The sequence below is a fragment of the Ochotona princeps genome, chromosome 17, assembly GCF_030435755.1.
Source record: "Ochotona princeps isolate mOchPri1 chromosome 17, mOchPri1.hap1, whole genome shotgun sequence".
NCBI lineage: Eukaryota > Metazoa > Chordata > Mammalia > Lagomorpha > Ochotonidae > Ochotona > Ochotona princeps.
The window spans coordinates 34,753,979-34,781,438 of record NC_080848.1 but is presented as its reverse complement, the minus strand read 5'-3'; the positions used below and the strand labels follow the sequence as shown (position 1 = coordinate 34,781,438).

The following is a 27,460-nucleotide window of genomic DNA, read 5'->3' as shown; positions in this document are numbered from 1 at the left end:
AATTAAGCAAAAGTTTCAGGAGCTCGAGTGCCTATCAGTTCAGCGGGGAGGCTATTAGGGCTGCGATTCCCGAGTCTTTGTTTTTTGGGTCAAGCAGTGCGATGGAAGAGACCTTAAAAACACCACAAAACTCACAGACGCTCTCTCAGCCTTCGCTCTTCCTGTGGGTCAGCAATCCACAGAGAGCAGCCAGGCCCTGGAAGCCGTGTGTTTTTCTCTGAGAGCCTACAGCGGCGAGCGGCCGAGGCCAGGGCTCCCCAGAGGAGCGGCAGGGAGCGGCGCGCGGAGAGAAACTCTAGCCCCAGGGCGCCCTCGCGTCCAAGCCCGGGAGCGGTCCAAACCCGGAGGCCGGCGGGGGAGATGGCAGCCCGCGGGGGCCGGCGGCGCGGGCAGCGGAGGCTCCGGGGCCCGCTCCGATTCTCCGAGCCAGAACCCGGCGCGGGTCGAGGTGAGTCCCGCGGCGATGAGGGACGCGCGCCGCCCGGCCCTTGCAGGAGCTCGGTGACGTCACCTCCAGGAGGGCTCGCTTTTTCATTAATGAAACCGGCCGGCGCGCGCGCCTGCGCGGCAGGCCCCTTTCCTCTCGCTTCCCCCTCCCCTTTCCCAGCCGCGCTCTCAATCTCGAGCTCGCTCGCTCTCCCTCTCCCCGGGCCGTGGAAAGGATCCCACTTCCGGTGGGGTGTCATGGCGGCGTCTCGGACTGTGATGGCTGTGGGGAGACGGCGCTAGTGGGGAGAGCGACCAAGAGGCCCCCCTCCCCTCCCCGGGTCCCCTCCCCCTGCCCCCTCCCCCCTGCCTCCTCGCCAACGCCCCCTTCCCCTCTCCCCTTCTCGGCCTGGCGCGGCGCCCCCAACCCCACCCCCGTGGGAACGTTCGGAGCCTGCACTCCTCAGACCCCTCTCTTCGCTTCTTTGCTCACCTCAGCCTCGGCTCCCCGCCCTCTTCCTGGCCCTGGGCGCCGGCCGGCCGGTCCCTCCGCCGCCCCCCGGCCGCGGGGAGGACATGGCCGCGCACAGGCCGGTGGAATGGGTCCAGGCCGTGGTCAGCCGCTTCGACGAGCAGGTAACGGGCCCGTGGCGGGCGGGAGGTGGGGCGCCGGGTGGGGGTGGGGACGGGCTGGGTGAGGGGAGGAAGGAGCGGCCGCCTCCCCCGCGGCTGCCTGGGGCTCGGTGGGGAGCAGGGGCCGTCGTGGGGGTGGCCCCGGGGGGCCGCGGCTGGGAGCTGGGGCTCCCCTTGCCTCCTGAAGCGGGGGGTGGGGCCTTCTCCGCGGCCGGCCCGCCGACCCCTGCATCCCTTTTATCCCAGCCTTTCCGCTCGCTCCCAGGGATGAGGGAGCTGGGGGCGCTTTCGGGGGCGCTCCATCTGGATTCAATCGTGCTGCCTTACTTTCTATTTATTTATTTGTTTAGAACGGAGCTGGCTAACATTTAGGGGCTCCCTCTTCCTCTTCCCTCCGTGAGCCTCCTCATGGTGTGTGTGGGGGGGTAGTGTGTGAGTACGGGCCTGTTTGGTGTACCCCGCCTAGGAGAAGGCTAACATCCCACCCCTCCCCCAGTTCCTTCAGCTTCCTCTCTTGGAGGGGGAAGAGTAGAAGAAAGCAGGGAAAGCTCAGGTTCTCTTACTTTCTGCTCTCTCCTCGGCCTGCCCCTCCCCCCAGCTCCAAGTGCACACACACACACACACACACACACACACACACAACACACAACACACCCACCCACCCAGCACGCACTCCTTCCTCCGTGCGGGAACCCCCAGCCCCGTGACACCCGACGGCCTTTCAGTCGCCGGCTGCCCGGTGGAGAGAAACCTGGGTTCTCAGACACTTTCCCTCCCTGTCCTCGCGTGCTGGCCCGTTCTCTGGCCGGCGGTCCAAGGTTGGGAATTTTGGCTTCTGGAGCGACGAGCCTCGAGGAATAAGGGGAGAAAGTGGAGCAATCTGAGAGGGGGGCTGCATCGGAGCTGCTGGCCACTGCCAGCCCAGGCCGCTGGGCCGTAGTCCAGAAGCTGTGATTCCGCCAGTGCTGGTGGTGGTTGTTTTTGATTCTCGCCTCCCGGTTGACAAGAGAACTTTCATTGAGAATATTTGGGGTTGGGGGGAGTTTCATAGTTTAGGGAAGTGGCTTTATGTTACCTGAGCTTCCCCGGCTGATCCAAGCGAAGGCACGGCTGAGTTTTTTGTCAATGGGAGTGAGTTTAACTTGCTGTTGCTGCGGGTGGCTGGAGATGGTTTAAAGGGAGGCTTTGGCAGCTCCAGTTCTACCCTGGGCTTCCTGTGATGAGGGAATTGTTCAAGACTGAGCCGCCGTATTTTGTTTACGGGATATAATCATGAAAGTGATGATGAGAATTGAAGGTGAGAAAGGGCCTTCTTTTATTTGATTCACAAACATTGTCTTGCAAAACTTGACGGCTTTTCTGGTTTATCTGAGAGGTATTGGGGAATAGGCAGAGGAAATCGAGGAGGAAACTACAGAGATATAAAATTACAAAGCTCTGGGAGACTTGAAGTTGTTTAATTAACCTAATGCTTTCAGAATGGTTTCCAGCAACTGTACTGCTAATCCACCTGATGGTGTAAAATAATAGGTTATATTATTGACAGATCATAGAATTCAAACTTCATACAAAAGACTTTCTGTATGTCATTAAAAAAATGTTAAAGGCACCAAGGAGTCCCAAAACGGAGTCTGTCGATAACATAATCAAGATTCAAGGATCTGAAGGATTCAACCATACTTGTTCCTAGTATTTACAAATTGTGAAAAGGGTTTCTTTCCTGTTTCTTCATTTCTTACATGTTAATTTTTAGGCATGCTTACCATATAATCTTTTAACATAGTTTTCTAAATTTCAAGGGGAGTGATTTTTGACTACATGCCCAGCAATGTAAGAACAGGTTTCTCATTCAGTCCCCAGGGTTAACAAGACCGTAAGCTTTGCTGCTTGCTTTGTGGTATATATTATAGAAATCAAACTCACCACCATCTGTTAAAAATCGAGGATGCAGGTTTTTAAAGCAGGATTTTCTGTATTCCTGGATTGTAAACAGGAGAAAGAAGCATAGGACAAATTAGCTATTCCTCACATTTTTTTCCCACTTAGAACTAGGATAACATCCCCTGACTTTGAGGTGCAAAATGTATAGTGTATTTAATGTAAGTTACTTATAACTGATTTATTGTAGCAGTAATAACTGTATAATTTAGAGTTCCTGTTGAGGTTGCAAGTTTTCAGTGAGTAAACTGAGGCACCACAAGCTTGAGTGACGTGGTGACCTGCCAACCAGAGCCTCAGAGGGAAAATGCTGCATGCTGAGAATACAGTGTAAGTGTTGCATACAGTGTGTTTTAACAATGCATTAAATATAGCTAGGAGCTTATATTTTGAGGGGGAGAAAAAGCCCTGCTGTGCTGAGAGATGTGTGCATCATAGTTTTAATTGTTTCAGCAGTTTCTAAAAGTGGTGTATTTTGGATATTTTGTCAGAACTTGTTTCACTGGATCTGGAGGAGGTTTTCTCCCTTTTTTTGTGTGTGCCCACCCTAACCCCCTCTTTCAGTTCCTTTTTGTTGCAGCTAACACACCTACATTGTGCGTTGAGCCATTGAAGTGCCCAGAGGCCTATTTGTCTGGAGATGGCAACTTTGCCGATTGGATTGATGTTTTGGTTGGATTTTTAGTAATGGTGATCAAAGCAGAAACACATTACTCGCCATTGATGGTTGCAGGCGTATTGAATTCTGATGGATGTTGCTCAGCAACTTGGTGCTGTAAACCTTGTTGAAAGAAAGAAGTGGGATTGGAGAGAGAGAGAGAGAGAGAGAGAGAGAGAGAGAGAAAGAGAAAGAGGTGGGATGTTGCATCTTCACATATTGAGCCCAAATCCTTGTTTCCAAGCAGATGCAATGTAACTTGCTGATGCTGCTCCTAAGCATATTGCCTATGGCTAAACAATTGTTACCAGTTTTTAAAGGGATCACATTTAGGGTGATTAGGGAAATAGCAGTTACAAACTGGAAAATGGAATGTATCTGTTAACATTTTCTGGCTCTCCTTAATCTGCCTTTGTGGTGTTACATAGTAAATTCTCAATTGAAATGGGCACATTTTAGATGTATAGTTTTAAGTTGTTGCTCAGTAACCTGATTTATTTAAAAAAAAAAAGGTAGCGTATTGCTTGTTTCAGCTAGTCCTTGTCCCTCTTAAGTCCTTTTAGGGTTTTAATTCTAAAAGGGAATAGAAAAATACTGATTACGTTAAGTTTTAAGAAAGTTTAAAGAGGAATTCCCAAATGATTTATCATGTTCATAAAGCATTATGTTTTCCATTTCTAATCAAGTGAAAATAATATATGAAAGATTTTTAAAGAATGTCACAGAAGGAACTGATTATTTGTAATAGTGATTGGTCTTTGTTATACATTGAGGCAAAATCAGAATGTTCTTTGAATATGCGGTATAAAAGTCATAGTGTGAGATGATTGGCAAGTGTCTTTGAAGCTACAAACCAAAGGGTAACTGACCAAATACCAAATAAATTTGTAAAACTTGAAAGATAGCCTTTTTTTTTTTAAAGAAATCTGCTTATTTTGTTCTTAAATGCTAGTCTGTAGTCTTTGCTTTTTTATTTATTATTTTTATTGGAAAGTCAGATATATATATGGGAGGAGAGGCAGAAAGAGCTTCCATCCACTGGTTCACTCCCCAGGTGGCCACAATGACCAGAGCTGAGCTGATCTGAAGCCAGGAGCCAGGAGCCAGGAGCCTCTTCCAGGTCTCCTGAATGAATGCAGGGTCCCAAGGCTTTGGGATGTCCTTGACTACTTTCCCAGGCCACAAGCAGGGAGCTAGATGGGAAACAGGACTGCCAGGATTAGAACCGGGATTAGAACCAGCGCCCATATAGGATCGGCACATGCAAGGAGAGGACTTTAGCCACTAGGCTGCTGTGTCTGGCCCCTAACCTGTAGTCTTTGAAAAACCTTGTAAGTTAAAAAATAATTACTCTTTTACAATAGGTGATATTTTATGGTGAGTGAAAAACAATCTGTAGGGCCCGGCGGCGTGGCCTAGCGGCTGAAGTCCTCACCTTGAACGCCCCGGGATCCCATATGGGCGCCAGTTCTAATCCCGGCAGCTCCACTTCCCATCCAGCTCCCTGCTTGTGGCCTGGGAAGCAGGAGAGGATGGCCCAAGGCTTTGGGACCCTGCACCCGCGTGGGAGACCTGGAGGAAGCTCCTGGTTCCCGGCTTCGGATCAGTGCGCACCGGCCATTGAGGCTCACTTGGGGAGTGAATCATCGGATGGAAGATCTTCCCCTGTCTCTCCTCTTCTCCTTATATCTGACTTTGTAATAAAAAAAAATAAAATAAAATCTTAAAAAAAATCTGTATTCTTTATTCTGGAAATCAGCTTTCTGTCAAGATTTTTTTTATTTGAAAGGTAGATAAGAGAGAGAAATGAGAGAGAGAGAGAGAGAGAGAGAATGAGAATGAATGAATATGCCTGCAAGGGGTTTGGGTCAGGCTTGTGCATGGAGCCAGGGTCTCTGGGCAATGGGAACCCAAGCACCAGGCTATCATCTGCCTCCAGGTTCATTAGCAGGGGGCTGCAGCTGAAGCAGAGTTAGGTTGCAATGCCAGGCATCCTGAGGGTGTCCCATACTGTGGTTTAGGGCTCTGTGCTGCCCCATGGGACCTGTCTTTAAAATTTTTATTCAAAAAATTTTATCTAATTTTTAATTTGCTTTTAAACATAGTTTACATAGTTAAGAGGGGTGCACGCCTGTGTGGACCTCTGGTTAGGTGAGGAGGGTCAGGTACTGAGGAAGGTGGGTGACACATATATTTCAATTTTTTTTCTCTGCTTTGCCTGAAGGAGAGGAAGCGGAGAGGGCCGTTCGTTGCTGTCAAGCTGCATCAGTGCTCAGCGATGGGGGATGGTCCTCTGATGATGCTTTAGGGACCCAGGTGGAAAAGAGTGTTCCAAGGAGGGGGTTACTTCAGTGATTTTGATAGTTCTGAGTTATTTCCGTTGCTCCAGGGTTGAGAAAAATATTTCCCAGGTCTGTTGGTTGACAAAGTCTGCCATCCTGCATCTACAGACCCAGAAATTTTCTGCAAAGCTTGGGTAGCAGAATTGTCCAACCTGTTGTGCTTTCCATCCTCTGGTGAGGCAGTTGACATCCCTTGCTGGCTTGGATGAGCTGGTCTTCATGTCCCCTCATGTGCATTAAGACATGCTATCCACCACACAGGCATCAGCAGCTGAGGAGGCCCAGTCCTGATATATGTACTTCAAGGTTGTACCACATATCCTGTGAGATTTCCTGTGGCCAGGGTCTGAATGTGGCTACCAGTCTGGTTGGGGAGTCCCCCAAGAAGCCTCACCTGGAGTGACCTCAGACTTCACTCCCTTGTGTGCCAGCCAGTACAGGGTCAGGTGCAATCTCTCACCTGCACCAGCCAAAGGACAGACCGGTGGATGCAGCTGCCAGGTCGCTTCTACCCAAGCCCTATATGTCACATGAACCGATGAATGCTGTAGCCCAGCCCAGCTAGCCTGCCACAGTTCCATTCCTCATGCATACCAGTGGGTATCAGGGCCTAGTTGTGGCTGCCCCTCAGTAACCCCCATTAAAAAGTTTCAACTAGTCTTCAGTTCCCAACACCCTCTCATTTCCCTTACCTTATCTGGGACCTGCCTTTGTGAACTTCTTCCTTTTCAATTGCAAACTTAGCTTGGTTTCCTTTCACTTGGAAATCAAACATTTACTTGGTCCTACAGCTTTCTCTCTGTGGACTAATCCTTTCCTTTTGTTGTCAGATACCTGCTGTCTCTACTGTTTATCCACCCCTTTATTTCTGAAAAGTAGCTTCTTTTTTCTTCTTTTTTAAAAGTTTTGTTTATTTCTATTGGAAAGACAGATTTGCAGAGAGAAGGAGAGATAAAGAGATCTTCTATCCTTTTGTTCACTGTCTGAATGGTCACAACAGCTGGAGCTGAACTGATCTGAAACCAGGAAGCCAGGAGCTTCTGGGTCTCCGATGTGGGTACAGGATTTCAACACCTCCACTGCTTTCCCAGGCTATAAGCAGGGAGCTGGAAGGGCAGAGGAGCATCCTAGGTACAAACTGGCCCATGTGGAATGCTAGTAAATTGCAGGTAGAGGATTTAGCGTGTTCAGCTACCACATCAGCCCCAGTTTCTATCTAATCTGGTTAATACCCTTTCCCCACCACCATTTCTGGTTTCTTGAAAGTGATCCTGGAAAAACATAGCTCTGCTCCGTTGTAAGATCACTGTGATGCTCTTCCCGCAGAAGCTGGTCTGTGGTTCCCAGGACACACTTTTTTGTATGTGCATCGGCACATCCTTTGGCGTTGATGTTCTGTAGATCTTGAGCAGGTGTGCTTTCTTGCATCCGAGCGTGCTGCCTGTCACTGACTGGGCTTCCTAAATGGGGATCTGAGTTTTGTTCTGTTACCTGCTACTGCATTGTTCTGTCTTCCTTTAGCTCCTTTGTAGATTCTAGATTTAACCATTCATTTATATATTTATCTATCTCTGACACAACAATCTAATGGGAGCTGGTCCCACTTAATTTGCTAAACTTGTTCTCATTCTGCTTCGGTTTATAACTTTTTCAAACAGGTTGGCTCAGTCTTTTCTGTACATATCATGCTTTTGGTCTGGCTTCTCGGCTTTTATGTATGCCATTCCTTATCAAAATGCTTTAATTCCTCCCTTGTGTTTTCTTTTTTTTTTTTTTAAGATTTATTTATTTTATTACAAAGTCAGATATACAGAGAGGAGGAGAGTCAGAGAGGAATATCTTCCGTCCTATGATTCACTCCCCAAGTGAGCCACAACGGGCTGGTACTGCGCCGATCCGATGCCGGGAACCAGGAACCTCTTCCGGGTCTCCCACGTGGGTGCAGGGTCCCAATGCATTGGGCCGTCCTCCACTGCTTTCCCAGGCCACAAGCAGGGAGCTGGATGGGAAGTGGAGCTGCTGGGATTAGAACCGGCGCCCATATGGGTTCCTGGGGCGTTCAAGGCGAGGACTTTAGCTGCTAGGCCACGCTGCCGGGCCCTCCCTTGTCTTTTCTACTTCCTGTTTACCCTTCCAGTCCAGATCAGTTTTGATTCTTTTTCCGTGTGAAATCGTTTTTAGACTAAACTCATTACTACCTTCTTGTGTCCTTGGAATTTTACAGAAAAAACATTGTAAGGTTTCTCTACCTATGAGATTCATTGAAGATTGTTGAATTTTTTTTAGATTTATTTTTATTTGAAAGAGTGATGTGCGCACACAGAGAGAGAGAGAGACAGAGACAGACAGATAAGGAAAAGAAATCCATCTGCTGATTCATTCCCCAAATGGCTGCAGCAGTCTGCAGTGGCCTAAGCTGAATCCAGGAACCAGGAATTCCATTTTGGTGTCCCATGTGGGTAGCAGGTACATTAGCAGGGAATTGGGTAAGAAGCAGGGAGGCTGTGACTTGTACTGGGATTCTGATATGGGATGACAGTATCACAAATGGCAGGTTAATCTGCCATGCCACAATGTCAGCCTCTCATTTCTTATCCAATGCAGCGTGAACTCTGTGAAGACCGAGAAGCCTCTGTTGGAATTCTCTTACAGTTGCCACAGTGCCCAGCACACTGATGAACAACATAGTAGTGTATTACTGATGGAATGGTTTTCATATTATTGGTGGTTGAAAGGCAGACTGCCTGAAAGTGGTGATTTTGGATTTGTTTCAAATGTAAATAATTGAAATTTAGTTCAGTGTTTGTAGTTGCTTAGAGTGTATAAGCTATATTTTAGCTAGAAACTTTTAAGGGAAAATTTAGCACAAAGGATGAACTTTCACTTATTTCCTTCCAAAGAGTCGACATGTTTATTTTGAGACCCAAATGTGGAGAAAGAGAGGACACAGTCCCATCTTCTGGTGACTCTTCAGGTGCCCTCCCTGGCTGGGCAGGCCAAGGCTGGCAGCTGGGAACTCAGTCTGCTCTTTGGTGGCAGAAATCCAATTGCTTGAGCTCTGGCTGTTGCCTCTCAACCTTCTGAAGCATGAGAAATCTTGAGTGAGGAGCCATAGCTGGGCATAAAGCCCAAGTTCTCTGATGAGGGGGCAAGGTGTTTTAACCGCTAAGCTGAATGCCTGCCATTGTATATGTTAGGCTTCAGTTCTGATTAACTGTATTTGTGATCTTGTCTTTGTCACTGTCAGTGAAGTGTCTACATAAGGATGTTTTGCTATGGCCAGATAGAATAATGTGTTATGAACTAAATAATTCAAGTGTAAAATTTTTACATTTCTTTATGGGACAGTGGTATTCTGTTTACTAAGTGAGAGATAGTGTCTGGTCTATGGATATTCCCTGGTATATACCTTGGATAATAGATACCCAACGTTAGCACTCATTGGCAAATACAGAGGGTCCTGATCAGATTTCTCTGTCATCTCTCATGAATATTTGCAATTGATCTGTTTTCTTGCTTTATCATCTAACTGGTGGCCTGCATCTAATATGGTTTTTCTGGTTTAGAAAATAAAATAAATGTGTGAATTGGGCCAGTAAGATTACTGTGTTTTGTTTTAAATATTTGTCTTTAATAGCATTTTTTGGTTGGCTTTTTGACTATTAGGAAATCGTTTCTTTTCTTAAATAAGCTTTTGCAAAAGATGTGCTTTACATAGAGACTTTTGTCCTTAAGTGAGAGTTTAGTCTCATACAGTAGTTAGCATGCCTTAGCTTTACATCTTTGCTCTTTAAAACACTAAGACTGCTTTGTGGCATTTCTTTTTAGTCTTCAAATTTGATTTTTGTGTCGGGGGTTTATAGACTCTTTTGATGCATTAAAATAACATGCTTTTATGCTGAACAGTATATTAAGAAATATGTGTATTGCACATGTGTTCCTTAGTTATTCTTCACTGAGAGGTATGTGGATAAGGCGAGGCACGAAAGGTACAGAACGACTTCTTTTTTAAAAGGAAGTATAAGGAAGATAATGTTCTATAGAAGGAGTAGAAGGGGAGGTTTGTGGTCAGCTTAAACTGTTAAAAGGTTTACAATCAATACCGAGGTAGAATATGGACATTTCTTTGCTGAGGATTGACTTGTGTTTGTAAAAGCATTGGCTTGTTTCATCTGACGTCTTAAAGTATACCATTTTTGTGGGGCCAGGGAGGGATAGATGAGGTAAAGTTTATTTTGACCTTGAAGAATAGGCAAGTTATTTTACCTTATAGTAACTGAACCAAGTTTAAACTTCTAGCAACTTGTAAGTTTCTCCATCATACTAATATGTAGAATCTTCAGTAAACCAAGCCTTCTTAGAGCTTTTGCAAAAATAATTTTTTTTAACATCTTAGAATGTAGAAAATAACTGGTATGGACAACAGCCCTCACTAGTGCATGGTGAAGTGGGAGGGGCAGCTGACTGGTACTGTGGCATAGCTAGTTAAGCAGCTGCCTGCAGCACTAGCATCCCACATGGGCAGTGGTTTGGTCCTGGCTGCTGTGTTTCTGAGCCAGCTGCCTGCTAGTCACCTGGAAAAGCAGGGGAAGATGTCACTAGTGCTTGGGCTCCTGCACCACTTAGGACATCCAGATGGAGTTTGAGGATCCTGGCTTGGGCCTGGCACAGCTCTGCTGTTGCAGCCATCTTGGGAGTTAATCAGTGAGTGGAAGAGCTTTCTCTCCTCTCTGTGGCTGTGCCTTTCAAATAAATAAATAACCTTAAAGGAAAAAATCGCATGAAGTAGACGGCATGTTGAACATTTCAAGTGTTACATGTCTGTGATATAGAATTTAACTGAGAGTGGATTGTAAGCTATTGGCTGTCATCAGAACTTGTGACAAAAAAGCCCCAAGATAATAAGCAATTTCATCCTATTAAATAAATAATTGGAATTATATTTTGAAACTTTACATATCTATACATATGGTTGTGTATATATATGTGTGTATGTATGTATGTATTTAAATCCTAGATGTTGCTAATTACTGTAGCAGTAACATGAGGTGCACACTTGCAGGTTCCGTATTTGTTTTCAGCCACAGTCTGTCACCCTTTCGGCTTGGCTCAGGGTTGCCACTGCAGCTGGCAGGCTGTCGTCTGCCCTTGGTCATGTGTTATAGCTTTAAGTAGCTTACCCTATTGAACTTCAGAGAACTTACTTTTCCTGATGAAATCCTTCCATTGTCTACCTCATTTCCACCCTCAATTAGCTCAGGAGGCATGAAGTTTATTTAGTAAAGAACTTTCTTTTAAGGGCTTTTATTAAACTTTTAATCATAATTTTATACCTAGATAATGACCAGTTGGGTAATTATGGCTCATAACAATCTCAAAGGATCCTTTTTGTTTCATTATTGGCAGATTTTTGGTCATCCTGACAATTCAGTTGGGCATGAGAATCGAATCTCTTACCCATGTCAGCTTTGTGAGGTGAAGCCTTCGGTGCAGCAGGGGAGGCCCTCCACCGCATTGGGCAGCGACCCCTGGGGGCAGTTGCTGTGCGTTCACCTGCTCCTCCACTACATCTTGGGCGCCTTTAGGCTGTTGATTGTGAATCTTCTGAGTGAAAGCAAGCTGTAAATAGCCACAACGTGTCTCACCACCTGTATAGTATTCTTTTCTACCCTTCTTTATGGCTTGGTGATTGTTATCATTTCTATTCTGCAAAACAGAAATTACAGAAGCAAAACAACTTGTTCACAAAATCATGTGATAACTAATGAACTGAGTTTAATGTAGAGTGTAGGTATCTTAGTCCTTACTTTTCAGTGAATACAATTTTACCAAAGAAGTATGGAGTTTTATGAAAGGATAGTGGAGATAAGTGACATGATAATTACTTTTACTTTTTTACTCTGAGGTGATAGTTTGTGTGTTACCTTTCATGTTCATGGGAACTGTCTGAACTTTTAAAAGTTGATTATATGTTGCAATTGGTGTAAGTTTAAAAGTTTTGTCCTTGACTTCATTGTCCTTAACTTCATTACACTCTTTGTCACCTTATCAGAACTGCTAGAAGTTGTAACAGTGTTTCAATTTAGTTTTTTTTTTAAGGATTATATATATATATATTTTTTAAAAATTATGTATTTGTGGGCATGACATGACCTAGTGACTAAATGCTTGACTTGCATCTGCCGGGAAACATATGGATGCTGGTTCATATCTCAGCTGCTCCGCTTTCCTTCCAGCTTCCTGCTGTGGCCTGGGAAAGCAGTCGAGGATGGCCCAAAGTGTTGGGACCCTGCACCCTTGTGGGGGATCAGGGGGAAGCTCCTGACTCCTGGCTTCAGATCAGCTTAGCTCTGGCTGTGACAGCCACTTGGGGAGTGAATGATCGGATGGAAGATCTTTCTTTCTGTCCCTGCTGCTCTCTGTGTATCTGTCTTTCCAATAAAATAAATAAATAACTTAAAGAGAAGATTATATACTTATCTGAAACTCACTGAGGGAGATAAAGAGAGAAGTCTTCAAGTGGCTCAAGTCCTCAAGTGGCTGTTATGGCCAGGGCTCAAGATAAGCTAGGAGCCAGGAGCTTCATCTGGGTCTCCCACAAGGGTGGCAGGGACCCAAGCACATGGACCAGCTTGTGCTTTTTTCTTAGGGTGCTTGCAAGTAGTAGGATTGGGAATGAAGCAGCCAGGATGCAAACTAGCACCTGTATGGGATGCTGACATTGTGGGAAGTGGCTTTACCTGCTATGTTACAAAGTTAGCCACCTAATTAGTTTTTTTAAAAAAGCATTTTATTCTACCCTTGTAGATTTTTAGGTAAAAAGAATTGAATATCGACAGGGACATAGCAGTAAATTTGAGATTATACATTTATATTTTATTAATTTTAACATTTCATAATCCAGTTTTGTAAAGTTTTTCATGCTTGAACATCAGATAGATTTTCTTAAACTTGAGGCAACTTTCTAAAAAACAGATTTTATTATTTATTTTTCTTGGAAAGGCAGATTTCCAGAGAGAAAGAGATAAGGAGATTAAGATTTTCCATCTGCTGGTTCCCTCCCCAGGTGGTTGCAATGGTTGGAGCTGAGTTGTTTTGAAGCCAGGAACCAAGAACTTCCGAGTCTCCCACGCAGGTGCAGGTGCCCTAGGACTTGAGCCATTCTTGGCTCCTTTCCCAGGTTATATGCAAGGAGTTGTATCAGAACTGGAACATCCAGGACATGAGCTGGCACTCATGTGGGATGCCAGCATTGCAGGCTGAAGCTTAACGTACTATACCCCTGTGCTTGTCCCTGTTCGTATTCCTGCTTTCTGTTCATGATCCCTTACAGGGCTTGTCTTCTGAGCCTTCACCTGAATCATCCTTAAGGTTCACAACTATGCAGACATTTTCTTTTTCTTTTTATTTTTTAAAGATTCATTTATTTTTATTGGAAAGGCAGATCAGATTTAAAGGGAGAAGGAAAGACAGAGAGAAGGTACTTGGATGTACTGGTTCACTCCCCAAGTGTCTGCAACAGCTGGAGCTGAGCCAGTCAGGAGCCAGGCACTTCTTCTGGGTCTCCCATGTGGGTGCAGAGTCCCAAGGCTTTGGGCCATCTTCTGCTGCTTTCCCAGCCACAAGCAGGAAGCTGGATGGGAAGCAGAGCAGCTGGGACAGAGAAGTGCGCACATGTAGGATCCCGGTGCATGCAAGGCGAGGATTAAGGCACTGGGCCATTGAGGCAGGCCCTTGAGGCAACTTTTCAAACTTTGGTGTTATTTGAGAACTTTTATCCTACTGGACTTCTGGGTGTTTCTGTTGTATCTGCTTTTCCAGTTTTTCTCTTCTTCTTTTTGTTTTTCAAACATCTTTTCTGTTCTCCTATCCTTATCAATGCCTTTTGCTTCTGTCCCACATCTGGGCTGGGGAAACACTGTGGGCAGTTTTCCTTCCTTTTTGGTGACTGACTGAGGCAGTAGAGGGAAGAGAAGTATTTGTGTTTCCTTGTTAAGAGTTTGAAGTTTTGACCATGGCAAGTGAATATGTGATAGGGAATGGTTTGTTTGGGCCAAATGTTGATAGCAGGGGTTGGTGAAGACCTGAACTCCGGTTCCTGCCCTGACACAGACTACTACCCTTTGTGAAGTTGTGTTACTCTGCTGAATTCTAAGCCTGTTTCATCATCTGTTTGTGACTGTTGAGAACTTCTGTAATATTAATGTGTTCCGTGATTTTAGTCAATCCGCTGACCGAATATTTCCAGTTTCTCATTGGTTAGTCACAGATCCTTTGTGAGAAGAACATTAGACTATTTAAATCCTACCTCCGCATTAGCCATGGCAGATGATTGTGTGACCACTGCCTGGACATTAAAAAATGTAGTCATTCATACTCCAGAAATATGGGCAATGGCAACAGCATCACAAAAAATAAACACAAGTTATTTATAATACACAGCACAGAGGCACTGTTAGAACGTGGCTGCGTGTCTTAAGCCAGCTGATTCTGAAATCTGATTGCTGTGTGAGAATTCTGCTCTCTCCAGTACTCGGTAATCCATTAGCCAAGTTATTTGAACTCTACAGGCTCCAGTTTCCTGTAGGTCAGGTTCGGTGTTAGCACCCATATCACAAAGGTAGTTGTGAGATTTTAAAGAAATTTATTTTTTTCATTTTACTTTATTTATTTTATTTTATTTTTTTTTTGTAATCTTACTTAGTTACTTAGGGTACAAAGGGTCAAGGGCTACAGGAATATGGGTAATACCATTGTTTTCACATTAATATCATCATTTTTCCCCTGTATCTGGGGTCAGGGGAGAAATAAAGGGAAAAGCTCCACCCAGCCTCCCTCACATCCCAGGTACCCGATGTGAGGCGTGTTCCGAGGGTCCTGCTTAAGCAGTTTTGATAGTTCAACAGTTCTGAATTGCTGCCAATCTCTCAGTTCCAATCGCAATGAGTCCTATTCAGAATCCACTGGCTGACATAGTCCCTTCATGGTTGGGGTTCTGAGATCAGCAGTTCAGTTGTAGGGATCCTCAAAGAAACTTTGTCTGAGGTGATCCCAGACCTGATACTTGTGTGTGCTTGCCAGTACAGGGTCCGGCACAATTCGTCACCCCAATCAGCTTTTGGCACATGTGGTCGTTGGGATTGCTGGGTCAGTTCTGTTTCCAGCCCTGTCTTCCATGTGAACCAATGGGTGTTGCAGTCCAGCCTGATCCTGTCTGCTTCATACTCGGCCGTCACGCAAACCAGTGGGAACTGCAACCTAGTTGGGGCGACTCTCCATGACCCTCACCAAACCTGCCCCCTACCCTGGTTCCCATACTTGCCAGTATATACTGCAGACTTGTCCAGTCAGTCCCACATCCTGTTTAGCTCTTGTACATGTCAATGGGCGTTGAAGCCTAGTTCAACCCAACTAACCCTACTATCCAGTCCCCACACATACTGGCGGGTGCCTTTCTATCTAGCCACCACTGTCCCTGTCATGTTTTTCGTGCTCTCCAGTGTGAGTGGTAACCAAGAGGGAGGTAAGAAATGTATTTTAAAAGGCAAATAAAGCAATCAACACACTTTCTGTCACAAAGAAGAACCCAGTAAATACTACTATGGTAAAGTTGTTGAAATTGTCTTGTATTCTTTTTAAATGCTTGAATAACATGAATACTATGCATAAGATCAATCTCATTTACGTAATTTAAAATTTAAAGGATTATAGGTAATTTAAATTTTTCTAACTATTTTAAATAATTGAATTGAAAATCAATCAGAAAATGATAATAATGTTACTTAAAGTATTAAGTCTGGCTAGAATGTACCAGTTTAAGAAATTGCAGTAATCTTCCTTTCTAGCAATGTAAGATTATAGAATAGCAAGGGTTAGATGAAGTAAAGGTAAAAATAAGGTGACTCAAGTATGAGAACTAGTTACTGTGCCTGTAGCAGAGGGGAGCTCATGCTCTGCCTCTCACTGCAGTCTTGGGGTGTTAATGAATTTTTAAGGGTGATGCTATGGTTGTTCCACATATAATTTAACCAGTCTCATTAAAAGGTGTCAGATTAAGTTGGTCTTTTTTTCTTGTGATATTATAAAAAATACTATGATATGCAGTCTGATTTTGCCCTCTGAGTGACAGGGATAGTACATATCAATAATACATTGTTTTGTAGGCTCTTCCCTCAGGCTGGTGCAATGGCACCATTGTCTAATTCTCTGCCTATAAGCTCTGGCATCCCATATGGGCTCTGGTTCGTGTTCTGGCTGCTCCACTTCCCTTCTAGTTCCCAGCTGCGTGGGAGGCCAGGAAGAAGCCTAACTTTGGATCAGCTCAGTTCTGGCCATTGCGACATTTAGAGAGTAAACCAATGGATGGAAAATCCTTCTCTGTCCTTCTCTCTGTAAATCTGATATGCTTTTCCAATTAAAAAAAAATGTAAAAAATATTTGAAGACAGACTTTAAGTGCTCCCTAATCTTCTCCCCAACCCTAGAAAAAAATTACTTTCATTCTTCAGTCGTTTCTCAAAGGTTATGTTACTGAGACACCTCAACAGCTTACTTGTTTCATTTCAATGCAATGGCGGTTAGTACTCAGGCATAGCATTTTTCATCTTTCAATATTTTTGTACGTGAGGACACATGTGAGATAAATAAAATAGATGGAAAGCATAAACAATGCTGAGACTCAGGTACTATATTTTTGTATTCATTTGGTTACCAATGCAATAAACCTATCAAAAATGTTAATTGGTGTGCTTAAAAAATTTTTTTTATTGGAAAGGCAGATATACAGAGAGAAGGAGACACAAAGATCTTCTGTCCATTGGTGTACTCCCCAAATGACCGTAATGGCCGGAGCTAATCAGATCCAAAGCCAGGAGTCAGGAGCTTCTTCCAGGTCTCCTCTGTGCAGGGTCCCAAGGCTTTGGGCTGTCCTCGACTGCTTTCCCAGGCAGGGAGCTGGATGGAAAGTAAAGCAGCTGGGATTAGAATTGGCACCCCCATGGGATCCTAGTGTGTACAAGGCGAGGACTTTAGCCACTAGACTACTGCGATGTGCCCATGTTTTAAAATTTTTATCATGAAAAGTCAGATACACAGATAATTATAATTAATCTCATGTGTTTATTACGCAGTTTTTACCCAATCTTATTTATCTTTATTCTTATCCATTTCTTGTTTGCATTTCTTAATTTTTTAAAAATATTTATTTATTTTATTGGAAAAGCAGATGTAAAGAGAGGAGGACAGACAGAGAGGAAGATCTTCCATCCGATCATTCACTCCCCAAGTGGCAGCAATTGCCGGTGCACGCCGATCCTAAGCCAGGAGCCAGAAGCTTCTCCGGGTCTCCCACGCAGGTGCAGGGTCCCGAGGCTTTGGGCTGTCCTCAACTGCTTTCCTAGGCCACAGGCAGGGAGCTGGATGGGAAGTGGAGCTGCCGTTAATAGAACTGGTGCCCATATGGGATCCCAGCACGTTCAAGGCGAGGACCTTAACCATTACGCTATTGCGCCGGACCCTCCTTTTATTTTTTTCTAAAAATGATGTATTTATTTATTTGAAAGGTAGAGTTAACACAGAGAGGAAGAGCCAGAGAAGGAGATCATCCATCTGTTGCTTCACTCTCCAAATTACTGCAGGTGCTAGAGCTGGGCTGGTTTGAAGCCAGGTCCAAGAACCATGAGTTTCTTCCGGATCTCCCATGGGGATGCAGGAGCCTGGAGCACTTGGGTCATCCTCTGCTGCTTTCCCAGGCACACTGGCAGGGAGCTGGATCAGCGCTAGAGCAGCTGGGACTGAAACAGGTGCCCATGTGGGTTGCCAGTGCCACAGCACTGGCCTACCTCTCCATTTTTAAAAAATAATGAGGGAACTTGGGAACTAGGTTAAAATTCCTAGCTCCGCCCAGCTACTAATATCTTGCAGCTGGGTGAGTTTGGGAGGGGTTCGAGCCTTGCGTTTGGGGGCGAGGGCCGCTCCTCACAGTGTGGCGGCTGTGGGGGGTGCCCCTGCCCGGTTGGACCTAATGCTGGGGGCTCATGCCAAAGACACTGCTGCAAGGCAGTGAACGAGTCCTCAGCCTCCCCCAGGGCGGCCAGTGCACCATGTGGTGCCAGGCTTTGCCTGCTGGCCGCCCGGTGGCAAACTCTGGGGTTTTTTAAGATATGTTTGCTGCCTAGGGACACCCATGCCTAAGTCCAATTTTAGTGTAGGTGAGTAGTGAATCTTGGCTGATTCCCAGTGACAGGGTCATGGAAGTTTTAGGCAGGCGTGGGGACTGAGACCTGGTGGTTTGGATGGAAGTACCCAGGAGACAATTACGGTTAGTTAGATATACCAACCCAATTCAGAATGCAGAAATGGCCTGTTTGCCTAGAACATCACTGATCGTCACACACTAGCCCACACCAATGCTATTGATGGGAGCCTCTTTGGCAGTGATGGGTACCATTACCCAACTGTTTGGTGGAGTGGTGGAGTGGTCACATCTGTTAGGCTCAAGACTCTATCCAGCATGCGAGAGAACTTGGTCTGGGGGTAGACTATATGTGGTTGTGTGGGCCCGACCCTGTGGAAATACAAGTTCCCCTGGTTAGCTCGCAAGCTGGGGTTGGGATGGACTAAGCTAGATGTGACCATGCCACCTGCCATCACACACGGGTGCAGGAACCCAAAACAGTCAGCGCAGGTCAAGGCAGCAGCACCTGAAAGTGCATCCTTTAACAGGATGTGGGGTGGGCCGTGCTGCCACTGGAAGGGGACAGAATGGGCAGGGCTGAACAAACCTTAACTCACAAGAAACAACAGAAATCAGGTTGGAGCACAGGTCATGCCAAGTAGGTCCTCGCACCTACTGATCTGCGTAAGACAGGGATGCTAAGCCACAGCATCTAAGGGGACAGGACAAGAGAGGGGCTCTACCAAGTTGAATCAGAACAACCACTGGCCTTCACAAGATCTAAGGCTGGGAATAGGCCCAGTTGGGCAGCTAAGGGGATACTCTAGCTGGGTTGAGTTTCCCACCAATGAGCGCATGGGCTGTAAATGGGGCTGCGTTCCGATCAGGATACGAGTGTAATCCCACTTGGCACAAGTGTGGACTGGGAATGGAAGCACCAAGCCGGGCCAGACCCCAACACCATCTGGTGCTCTGCAGGACCAGGGAAAATGTATGACAGACTAGGCTGGGTCTCAACCCTTACTGAACCATGTGTAAGCTATATGGGGGTATGGAAGAGCCATGGCTGGGTTGAAACATCCAACAATAAGAACCAGATTGGGTTGAAGAACAGTCAGGAAACACCACTGTTCCTGCTAGAACAGGAGTTGAACTGAACAGGGCTGGCTCATGGACCCACTGGTATGCGCAAAACCTGGCACTGGGAGAGTTTCTGATGGAGGAGCCTGGGCAACTCCTCTGGCAGGACACAGTCCCTGCAGGTAAGCGCAAGAAGCACAATAGGAAACAGCCCAGAACAGGCTATGGAAAGTTTCCCACTGGTATACACATGGCATGGATTGGGGGCAGACCAGGCTGAACCTGTTCACATCACCCTCTAGTGAGTCCGAGCACCAGAACAGAGTGTGGGTCGAGCCAGGTTCGGTTGCGACACATACTAGTACACAATAAGGAATGCCAACATGAGATGAGCCATACCAGATGTGGTTGCAGTGCCCAAACAGCACATGTGATAATCAGGGGGAGGAGGCAAAGCTGACAGGGGAATGTGGGATCCCCTGCTGGACAACTACTTCCATTGGAAAGCGTGAGTTGGAATGGGGGCAGATCAGAATAGGCAGGGCTGTTACACCTGTGGGCCTCATGTGGGCTAGATAAGGGAAGGGCCACGGTGGGCTGACTGTTCCGACTGGTGCAAGCAAAAACTAGAGTGGGTGAGGGTTGGTTGGGCTAGCCGCAGTACTAGCTGGCAGAGGCTGGCACTTGGAGCTAATTCTGTCAAGTCAAATGCCAGAACTACCTGGAGAGTGCATAATCTGGGAGTGAGTGTGGCCAGAAGGGAAATAGTGGGCACCTCCTTCGGGGCTATCACTCTCATTAGACAGCACGAACACCAGGACAGGGAAGGGGTAGCTGTACAGAAGGGCACCTGCCAGTAGGTGTGAGGGCTGGATAGTAGGTTGGTTGGGTTGAGCTGGGCTTCAATGCTCATCGACACGTGTGAGAGCTAAACAGTATGTGGGACAGACTTGACAAGCCTGCAGTGCGTACTGGCAAGCATGGGAACCAGGGTAGGGGGCAGGCATGGTGGGGGTCATGGGGAGTCGCCCCACCCAGGCTGCAGCTCCAACCGGTTTGCGTGAGGACTGAGTATGAAGTGGGCAGGATCGAACTGGACTACAACACCCATTGGTTCACAAGGAAGACAGGGCTGGAAACAGAACGAACCCAGCAATCCCAACGACCAGCATGAGCATAAGCTGATTGGTGTGACGGACGGTGTCGGACTCTGTACTAGCAAACTCGCACAAGAATCAGGCCTGGGATCATCTCAGATGAAGTTTCTTTGGAGATCCCTCCAACTGAACTGCTGATCTTAGAACCCCAACCATGAAGAGACTGTCAGCCAGTGGATTCTGAATAGGATTCATTGCGATTGGAACTGAGAGATTGGCAGCAATCCAGAACTGATGAACTATCAAAACTGTATGAGCAGGATCCTCAGAGCGCGCCTCCCGTTGGGGATCTGGGATGGGTGGGAGGTTGGGTGGGGCTTTTCCCTTTGTTTTTTTCCCTGACCCCAGATATAGGGTAAAATGATATTGATGTGGAAACAGTGGTATTACCCACTTTCACCCTGTAGCCCTTGACACTTTGTTCCCTAATCAACTAAGTAAGATTATTAAAAAATAATTAAAAAAATAATGTCAGGGCCCGGTGCTGTAGCCTAGTGGCTAGAGTCATTACCTTGCACATGCCGGGATCCCATATGGGTGCCAGATCTAGTCCTGGCAGCCCTGCTTCCCATCCAGCTCCCTGCTTGTGGCCTGGGAAAGCAGTCAAGGATGGCCCAAAGCCTTGGGACTCTGCACCCACATGGGAGATCCAGAAGAAACTCCTGGCTGCTGGCTGTGGGTCGGATCAGTTCCAACCACTGCAGCCGCTTGGGGAGTAAATCATCAGATGGAAAATCTTCCTCTCTGTCACTCCTCCTCTCTGCATATCTGACTTTGCAATAACAGTAAATAAAACCTTAAAAAATCTTTAAAAAATAATATCAAGTATCATTTCAGCATGACTTTTCTCCTCCTTCTCCTGCTCTTTTTTCTAATTTTCCTCCTCCTCCACCTCCTTTTTCAGATTCATTTTACATGGAAAGTCAGAGTTACAGAGCGAAAGGGAGAGAATAGAGATCTTCCATCTGCTTGTTCACTTTGTAAATGGCTGCAGTGGCCAGAGCTAAGCCAGTCTGATGCTGGTAGCCAGGAACTTCTCCCAGGTCTCCCAAGTGGGTGCAATGGTCGAAGGACTTGGGCCATCCCCCACTGCCTTCCCAGGCCATAAGCAAGGAGCTGTATTGGGAAGTGGAGCAGCTGGAATACAAACTGGTGTCCATATGGGATGCCAGTGCCAGTACCCTCAGGTGTAGGATTAGTCTGTATGCCACTGGTGACCTCATGACTTATTCTTAATTTCTTCTTTTTAAAAAAATAAATATGTATTTACTTGAAAGCCACAGTGACAGTGGAACAGATAAGAAGAAAAAGAGATCCCATCTGCTGGTTCATTCTCTTTCTCTGTAAAGGGTTTACTTGAAAGAGTTAAAGAGAGAGAGAAATTGATCTTTCATCCTCTGCTTAATTTCCCAAATGACTACAAATGCGAAGGCCATGCCAAGCTGAAGCCAAGATCTTAAAACTGCATCTGGGTTTCTTGTGTGGCACAGCAGCTGAAGCATTTGGGGTATCTTCCACTGCTTTCCTAGCATGTTAACAGAGAGCTGGATGGGAAGTGGAGCAGCTGAGACTAGACCTTGTGTCCACGTGGGATGCTGCCGCTGGCTTAACCCAGTGTGGCACAGACTTGGCTCCCGGCTGGTTGATTCTGTAGGTGACCACAATAGTCATACCTGGACCAGGTTGAAGCCAGGAGCCTGTAACTCCATCCAGGTGTCCTATAGATGGCAGGGGCCCAAGTAGGGACCTTCATGTGCTGCTTTCCTGGCACGTGAGCAGGGAGCTTGATTGGAAGTAGAGCAACCAGAACTTCAACTGATGTTCTGTTGTAGGATGCTGGCATTACAAGTAGAGCTTAATCTTGCACCACAACACGTATTCTCTGACTTTAAAAATTGTGTGATTTAAAAGTGAAACTCAGGAAATAGTAGGTTTGATGTATACTCGTAATTTTCTGCTGGATTGAGAGAACCTGGACAATGCATACTGTCTGTGTCCTAAGTTTCTAGTATGTTAAAAATGTATGATGATACAGGAGACATAATGCTAGTACTATTTTCTGCAGAACTCGGTTGCAAACATGAGACACTGTGTGTGAAGGTACTTTGTAAACTGTAAGCTCAAAATCTTTCACAGGTAAAATTTTGTGATAAATAGTAAATACCACCATTTCCCTGTGTAAGTACTGATAAATCATTGCAGGTCTCGCAGTTGTCTGGATGTTAATGTTAAATTAAGTCCGCAGTACTGAACTCATCGTTGCATCTATATCCGCCCTTCATGTTGGCAGCAGAAGCAGTTCTCTCATTTTCAGCCTGGCTGCCTTTTATTTTTCATGACTTCTCAAAGTTCATTGGCAGTGTTTCTCTTAACCACCTTCTTAAATTGTCATGTTTACCCTAGGATTAATTCATGTTGACTTCAGATCAAGCAGGTAGTTGGGCTTTTCACCCTTTATCTCTTTGAGAGTTCTGACTCTCAGCAGTGCTCTTTGAGATTTCAAGATCATTTTGTTTGCTGTTGAAACAATCAGAATTACAGCTGGATTGAATAATTATTGAATAGAATTACCGTTGGATTGAATAGCCCCTGCTGTTACACCAGGGACTTCAATGACCCTTGGTTGTCCTTTTCATTCTAATCATGCTGCCTCATCTTCGTGGTCCTGACATATTTTTAAAATTTGCTGTTACATTTTACTGTTGTACTTTTCAAGTCTCTGGCTACCCTGAACTTTTAGCTCTTCTATCATTGTGTATTGAATGTATTTTTTCTTAAATGTCACTGTAGGTACTGGATATTGGGGAAGGAAAGAGAAGAGATGGTGAAGATACATTGATTGCTTTAGAAATGTGAGCTTTACAAGATCACTTAAGACTCTGGGTTATAGTACTGATTTCCTGGCTTCACGAAATACCTGTGAGTTTTAGACGTATGGACAAAGGGCTGTATAAGCTGACATAGTAGCATAGTGCATTAAGTTGCTGCTTGCAGTGCCAGTGTCTCATCTGGGTATTGATTGAAGTCCTAGGAGCTCCACTTCTTATCCAACTCCCTGCCAATGTGTGGAGGAAAGTGGAAGAAGATGGCTTGAGTACCTGAGTCCCTGCCACCCATGTGGGAGCCCCAGGAGGAGTACCCAGCTTTTGCCTGTGCCATCCCTGGCCGTTGTCATCTGGAGAGTGAGCTAGCAGATGGATGGTCTCTATCTTTGTCTCTCCCCCTCTCTGTAACTCTGCTTTTCAAGTAAAATAAGAGTAAACAATTTTCCCAGGTTATTTTAATACAAAGCTGAGTATATGAACAATGCGGTCTCAAACATATCATACACAGGGAGATTGCAGCTTTTTGGTGCTATTTAATAGATCACAATCCATTCATATATTCTGTGACAAAACACAGCAAGCCTGGATGAACATTCAAAATAAATGTTACAGTTATTGTTGGAGGACTTGGAATTAATGAGTACTAAATGAAGTAAAATTCCAGAGATAAAACAGACACGTAACATTTGCTGACTCTGGACACAAACTGAAGAACAAAGATGAACCAGACATGAATCAAGTCTTACTAAAACTGTCGTGGGTCAGTTCAGTTATTGGATGGATTGAGATAATCAGCCTCTCTCATCCTTTCTGCCTAGCAAAAAGTAGAAAATTGTTCCTGGGAAGATACATTCTGGAGTTCTGCAGTTAGCTTGTTTTGCAGTACCTAACACATTTAACCCATGCTAGAGGTATGAAAAGGTGGAAAATATGATTTATATTTGAGGAGGGGGAAAAAACTGTAGAAGCAGACTGAGAAATTTGAAGTTAACAAAGATTGTAATATGCCAAAACAAAAGATGAAGAAAATGAATGAGTTTCTTTGGAGAATGGAAATCCATAAAAAGGAATCAAATGGAATTCTAGGAATTCAAAATACAGTATTCATTAACATATTTCCTATTTTTTTTAAAGATTTATTTATTTATTTATTGGAAAGGCAGATGTACAGAGAGGAGGAGGGACAGAGAGGAAGATCTTCCGTCCAATGGTTCACTCCCCAAGTGAGCCGCAATGGCCAGTGCGCACCTATCCGATGCCGGGAACCAGGAACCTCTTCCGGGTCTCCCACGCGGGTGCAGTGTCCCAATGCATTGGGCCGTCCTCGACAGCTTTCCCAGGCCACAAGCAGGGAGCTGGATGGGAAGTGGAGCTGCTGGGATTAGAACCGGCGCCCATATGGGATCCCGGGGCGTTCAAGGCGAGGACTTTAGCTGCTAGGCCACGCCGCCGGGCCCCATATTTCCTATTTTTAAAAATAGATTTATTTATTTTTATTGGAAAGGCAGATTTATAAAGAGAAGGAGAGACAGAGAAAGATCCTCCATCTACCAGTTCACTCCCCAAATGGCCACAATGGCTGGATCTGAGCAAATCTGAAGCCAGGACTTCGTTCTGGGTCTCCCACTTGGGTGCAGGATCCCATGGTCTTGAACCATCCTCTGCTGCTTCCCCAAGCCACAAGCAGGGAGCTGGATGGGAAACGAAGCCGACAGGATATGAATTGGTGCCCATATGGGATCCTGGTGATTGGAAAGGGAAAATAGTTAATTGAACCATTGTGCCAAGTTCAAAAATAACTGTGTTTTGTGAAGTGTATGTTTTGTAATATCAATCACAGATCTGTATTTTTTTTTTTGTCTGATTGAATGGAGTCATTTTTACATGGGAAAGAAATGGTTAAAAGTAAGCCAGTGGGTCATTGCAATGTGAAGTCAGCTTGGAAGCTAAGTATGCGTTGGCTGTCTTCATGAATCCAAGTTTATTTTTGACCTTTTTTTTTATGAATGAAATTTGCTTTCATTCAACCTGGTAAGTAATATGGCCAATCAGCACATGATTAAATAGCTGGCTGAATGAAGTTGTAAACTTAGCGTGGTGGCAGGTGCTTGAACTAGTATAAATGCCATGTTAGAACCAAAATAGACCCTTGGCTATTGAAAAGCTATTTTCTTAGCCCCACAAAAGAAGTGGTGCCTGGCTGGGAATCTTTACTGATTGTGTTTACTTTTCTTCTGCAGTTTTTAGTCGCCAGATTGCTATCTTATGATTTGTACTAGGGTAATTATACGTTCTTAAAAGTCTGAATCATGAAGGTAACCGTTTAGCATTGCCCATTTGACTTTAATGGGAAATTAGCTATTAAATTTGTACAGATCTGATTAAATGGGCGTAGTTTCCATTGTCAATATTTGAAGATTATTTTCCCATTCTTTTAGATCAGTGGTATTTTCTCCACGTAAATCCAAAGAGGTGACTCAAAAATATAGTTGATGGCTTTAACTTTTTTGAAGAGGAAGTTGGGAAGTAGAAAGAGATGGGGTGGAGGATGAGGGAGAAAAAGAGACTAGTGAGTGAACTCCCTACATCCCTGCAGCAAGCTGGGTTGGACAAGGCTACAGGCGGAACCCAGGAATTCAAGACAGGTCTCCCACATGGGTGGCAGCCACTACTGCTGCCTCTGAGGGTCTGCGTTAGCAAGAAGCTGGATTCAGGAGTCAGAGCCATGAATTGAACCCAGATGCTCCCATATGGAACAGGCTTCTGAACAACTAGGATAAACTTACTACTTGGTTGATACCTTTTTAAAGAATTGGGATGGGGCTCTGGTGCAGTATCCTAGCAGCTAAAGTCCTCGCCTTAAATGTGCCAGGATCCCATGTGGATGCCAGTTCTGATCCCAGCGGACCCGCTTCCCATCCAATTCTCTGTTTGTGGCATGGGAAAGCAGTTGAGGACGGCCCAAAGCCTTGGGACCCTGCATCCATGGTGGAGACCCAGAAGAAGCTCCTGGCTCCTGGCTCCTGGCTTTGGATCGGCTCAACTCCGGCCATTGCGGCTACTTGGGGAGTGAATCATTGGACAGAAGATCTTCTCTGTCTCTCCTCCTCTCTGCATATCTGACTTCGCAATAAAAATAAATAAATCTTTTAAAAAAAGAATTGGAATAGGAAAATCATTTTTTCAAGTGAAGAAAATTTAGGTACTAAAATAATGATCTTTAGACAGTTTGTTTTGGTATGTGTTTTAGTTGTTCAGGATGCTGGAACAAAATACCGTGCACTAGGTAGTTTATAGGTAGTTTATAAACAACGTAGGTTTATCATTATTTTAAGTTCTGGAAGATGGAAAGTCTAAGAATGAAGACAGAAGATTCAGTGGATGGTAAGGGGTTGTTAGGTGGCACTGTCAAGCTCTTTTGTAAATATGTTTATTTTATTTGAATTTTTATTTGAAAGGCAAATAGAGATAGACACACAAAAAACCTCTTATATCTGTTGGTTTATTCCCCAAATGCCTGCAGCAGAGTGGGGACAGGCTGAAGCCAGGAGCCTGAAGCGCCATCTGGACTTCTCCCCTGGGCACTAGAGAGCCAGGTACTTGAATACTCATCTGCCTCCTCTCAGAGTGTGCTTCAGCCAGAAGCTGGAGACAGAAGCAGAGCCGGGACTCCAGCCCAGGCTGTCTTATAAGGGGTGTCTTAATCTATGTGTCACATACCTATCCTTCTAGCTCTTTTTTTAAAATATATTTTTATTTTGAAGTTTGAATTGTGGTACAATTTTGTATAGGCTGGGATTTCCCCCCCCCCAAACTCCCATCCCCCATCAGATTTTTCCCATTTTACTACAATAGTGTAGTCCTTCATAAGGAATCATAATTCTGTCAGTCTCTTATTTAAGTGTACCCTGACATTGTTGGTACAGACAATATCTGACAGTCCAGCATCCCATTGTCTACACATGTCCAACAGTTCCATTGGGAATCCATCTTTCATCTGGATGCTGGGATGCATGTCCCATTATACCCCCATGTCTATATATGACTAGCTCTGATTTCACACGGTGGAATGGGCAAAGTCCTTTGGGCCTCATTTATTTATTTTTATTGGAAAGTCAGATATACAAAGAGGAGGGGAAACAGAGAGAATGATTTTCCATCTGCTGGTTCACTCTCCAAGTTGCTGCAATAGCCAGAGCTGAGCCGATCTGAAACCAGGAGCTTCTG

At 45.2% G+C, this 27,460-nt stretch overlaps 1 protein-coding gene across 4 annotated transcripts in view; it reads left to right on the top strand.

The window, feature by feature from the left end:
- Nucleotides 1–622: 622 nt before the first annotated feature.
- The window catches only part of NF1 (neurofibromin 1), a 246,717-nt gene continuing 219,879 nt past the window's right edge, over nucleotides 623–27,460 (top strand). For all 4 annotated transcript variants that reach the window (XR_009246900.1, XM_058675552.1, XM_004593895.4 and 1 more), the window contains exon 1: nucleotides 623–1,062. Coding sequence is in view for 3 of the 4 variants with exons in the window: in XM_058675552.1 (XP_058531535.1) it covers nucleotides 1,003–1,062 (60 nt within the window). In the remaining variant the exon portion in view is untranslated. The remainder of the gene's footprint in view (nucleotides 1,063–27,460) is intronic.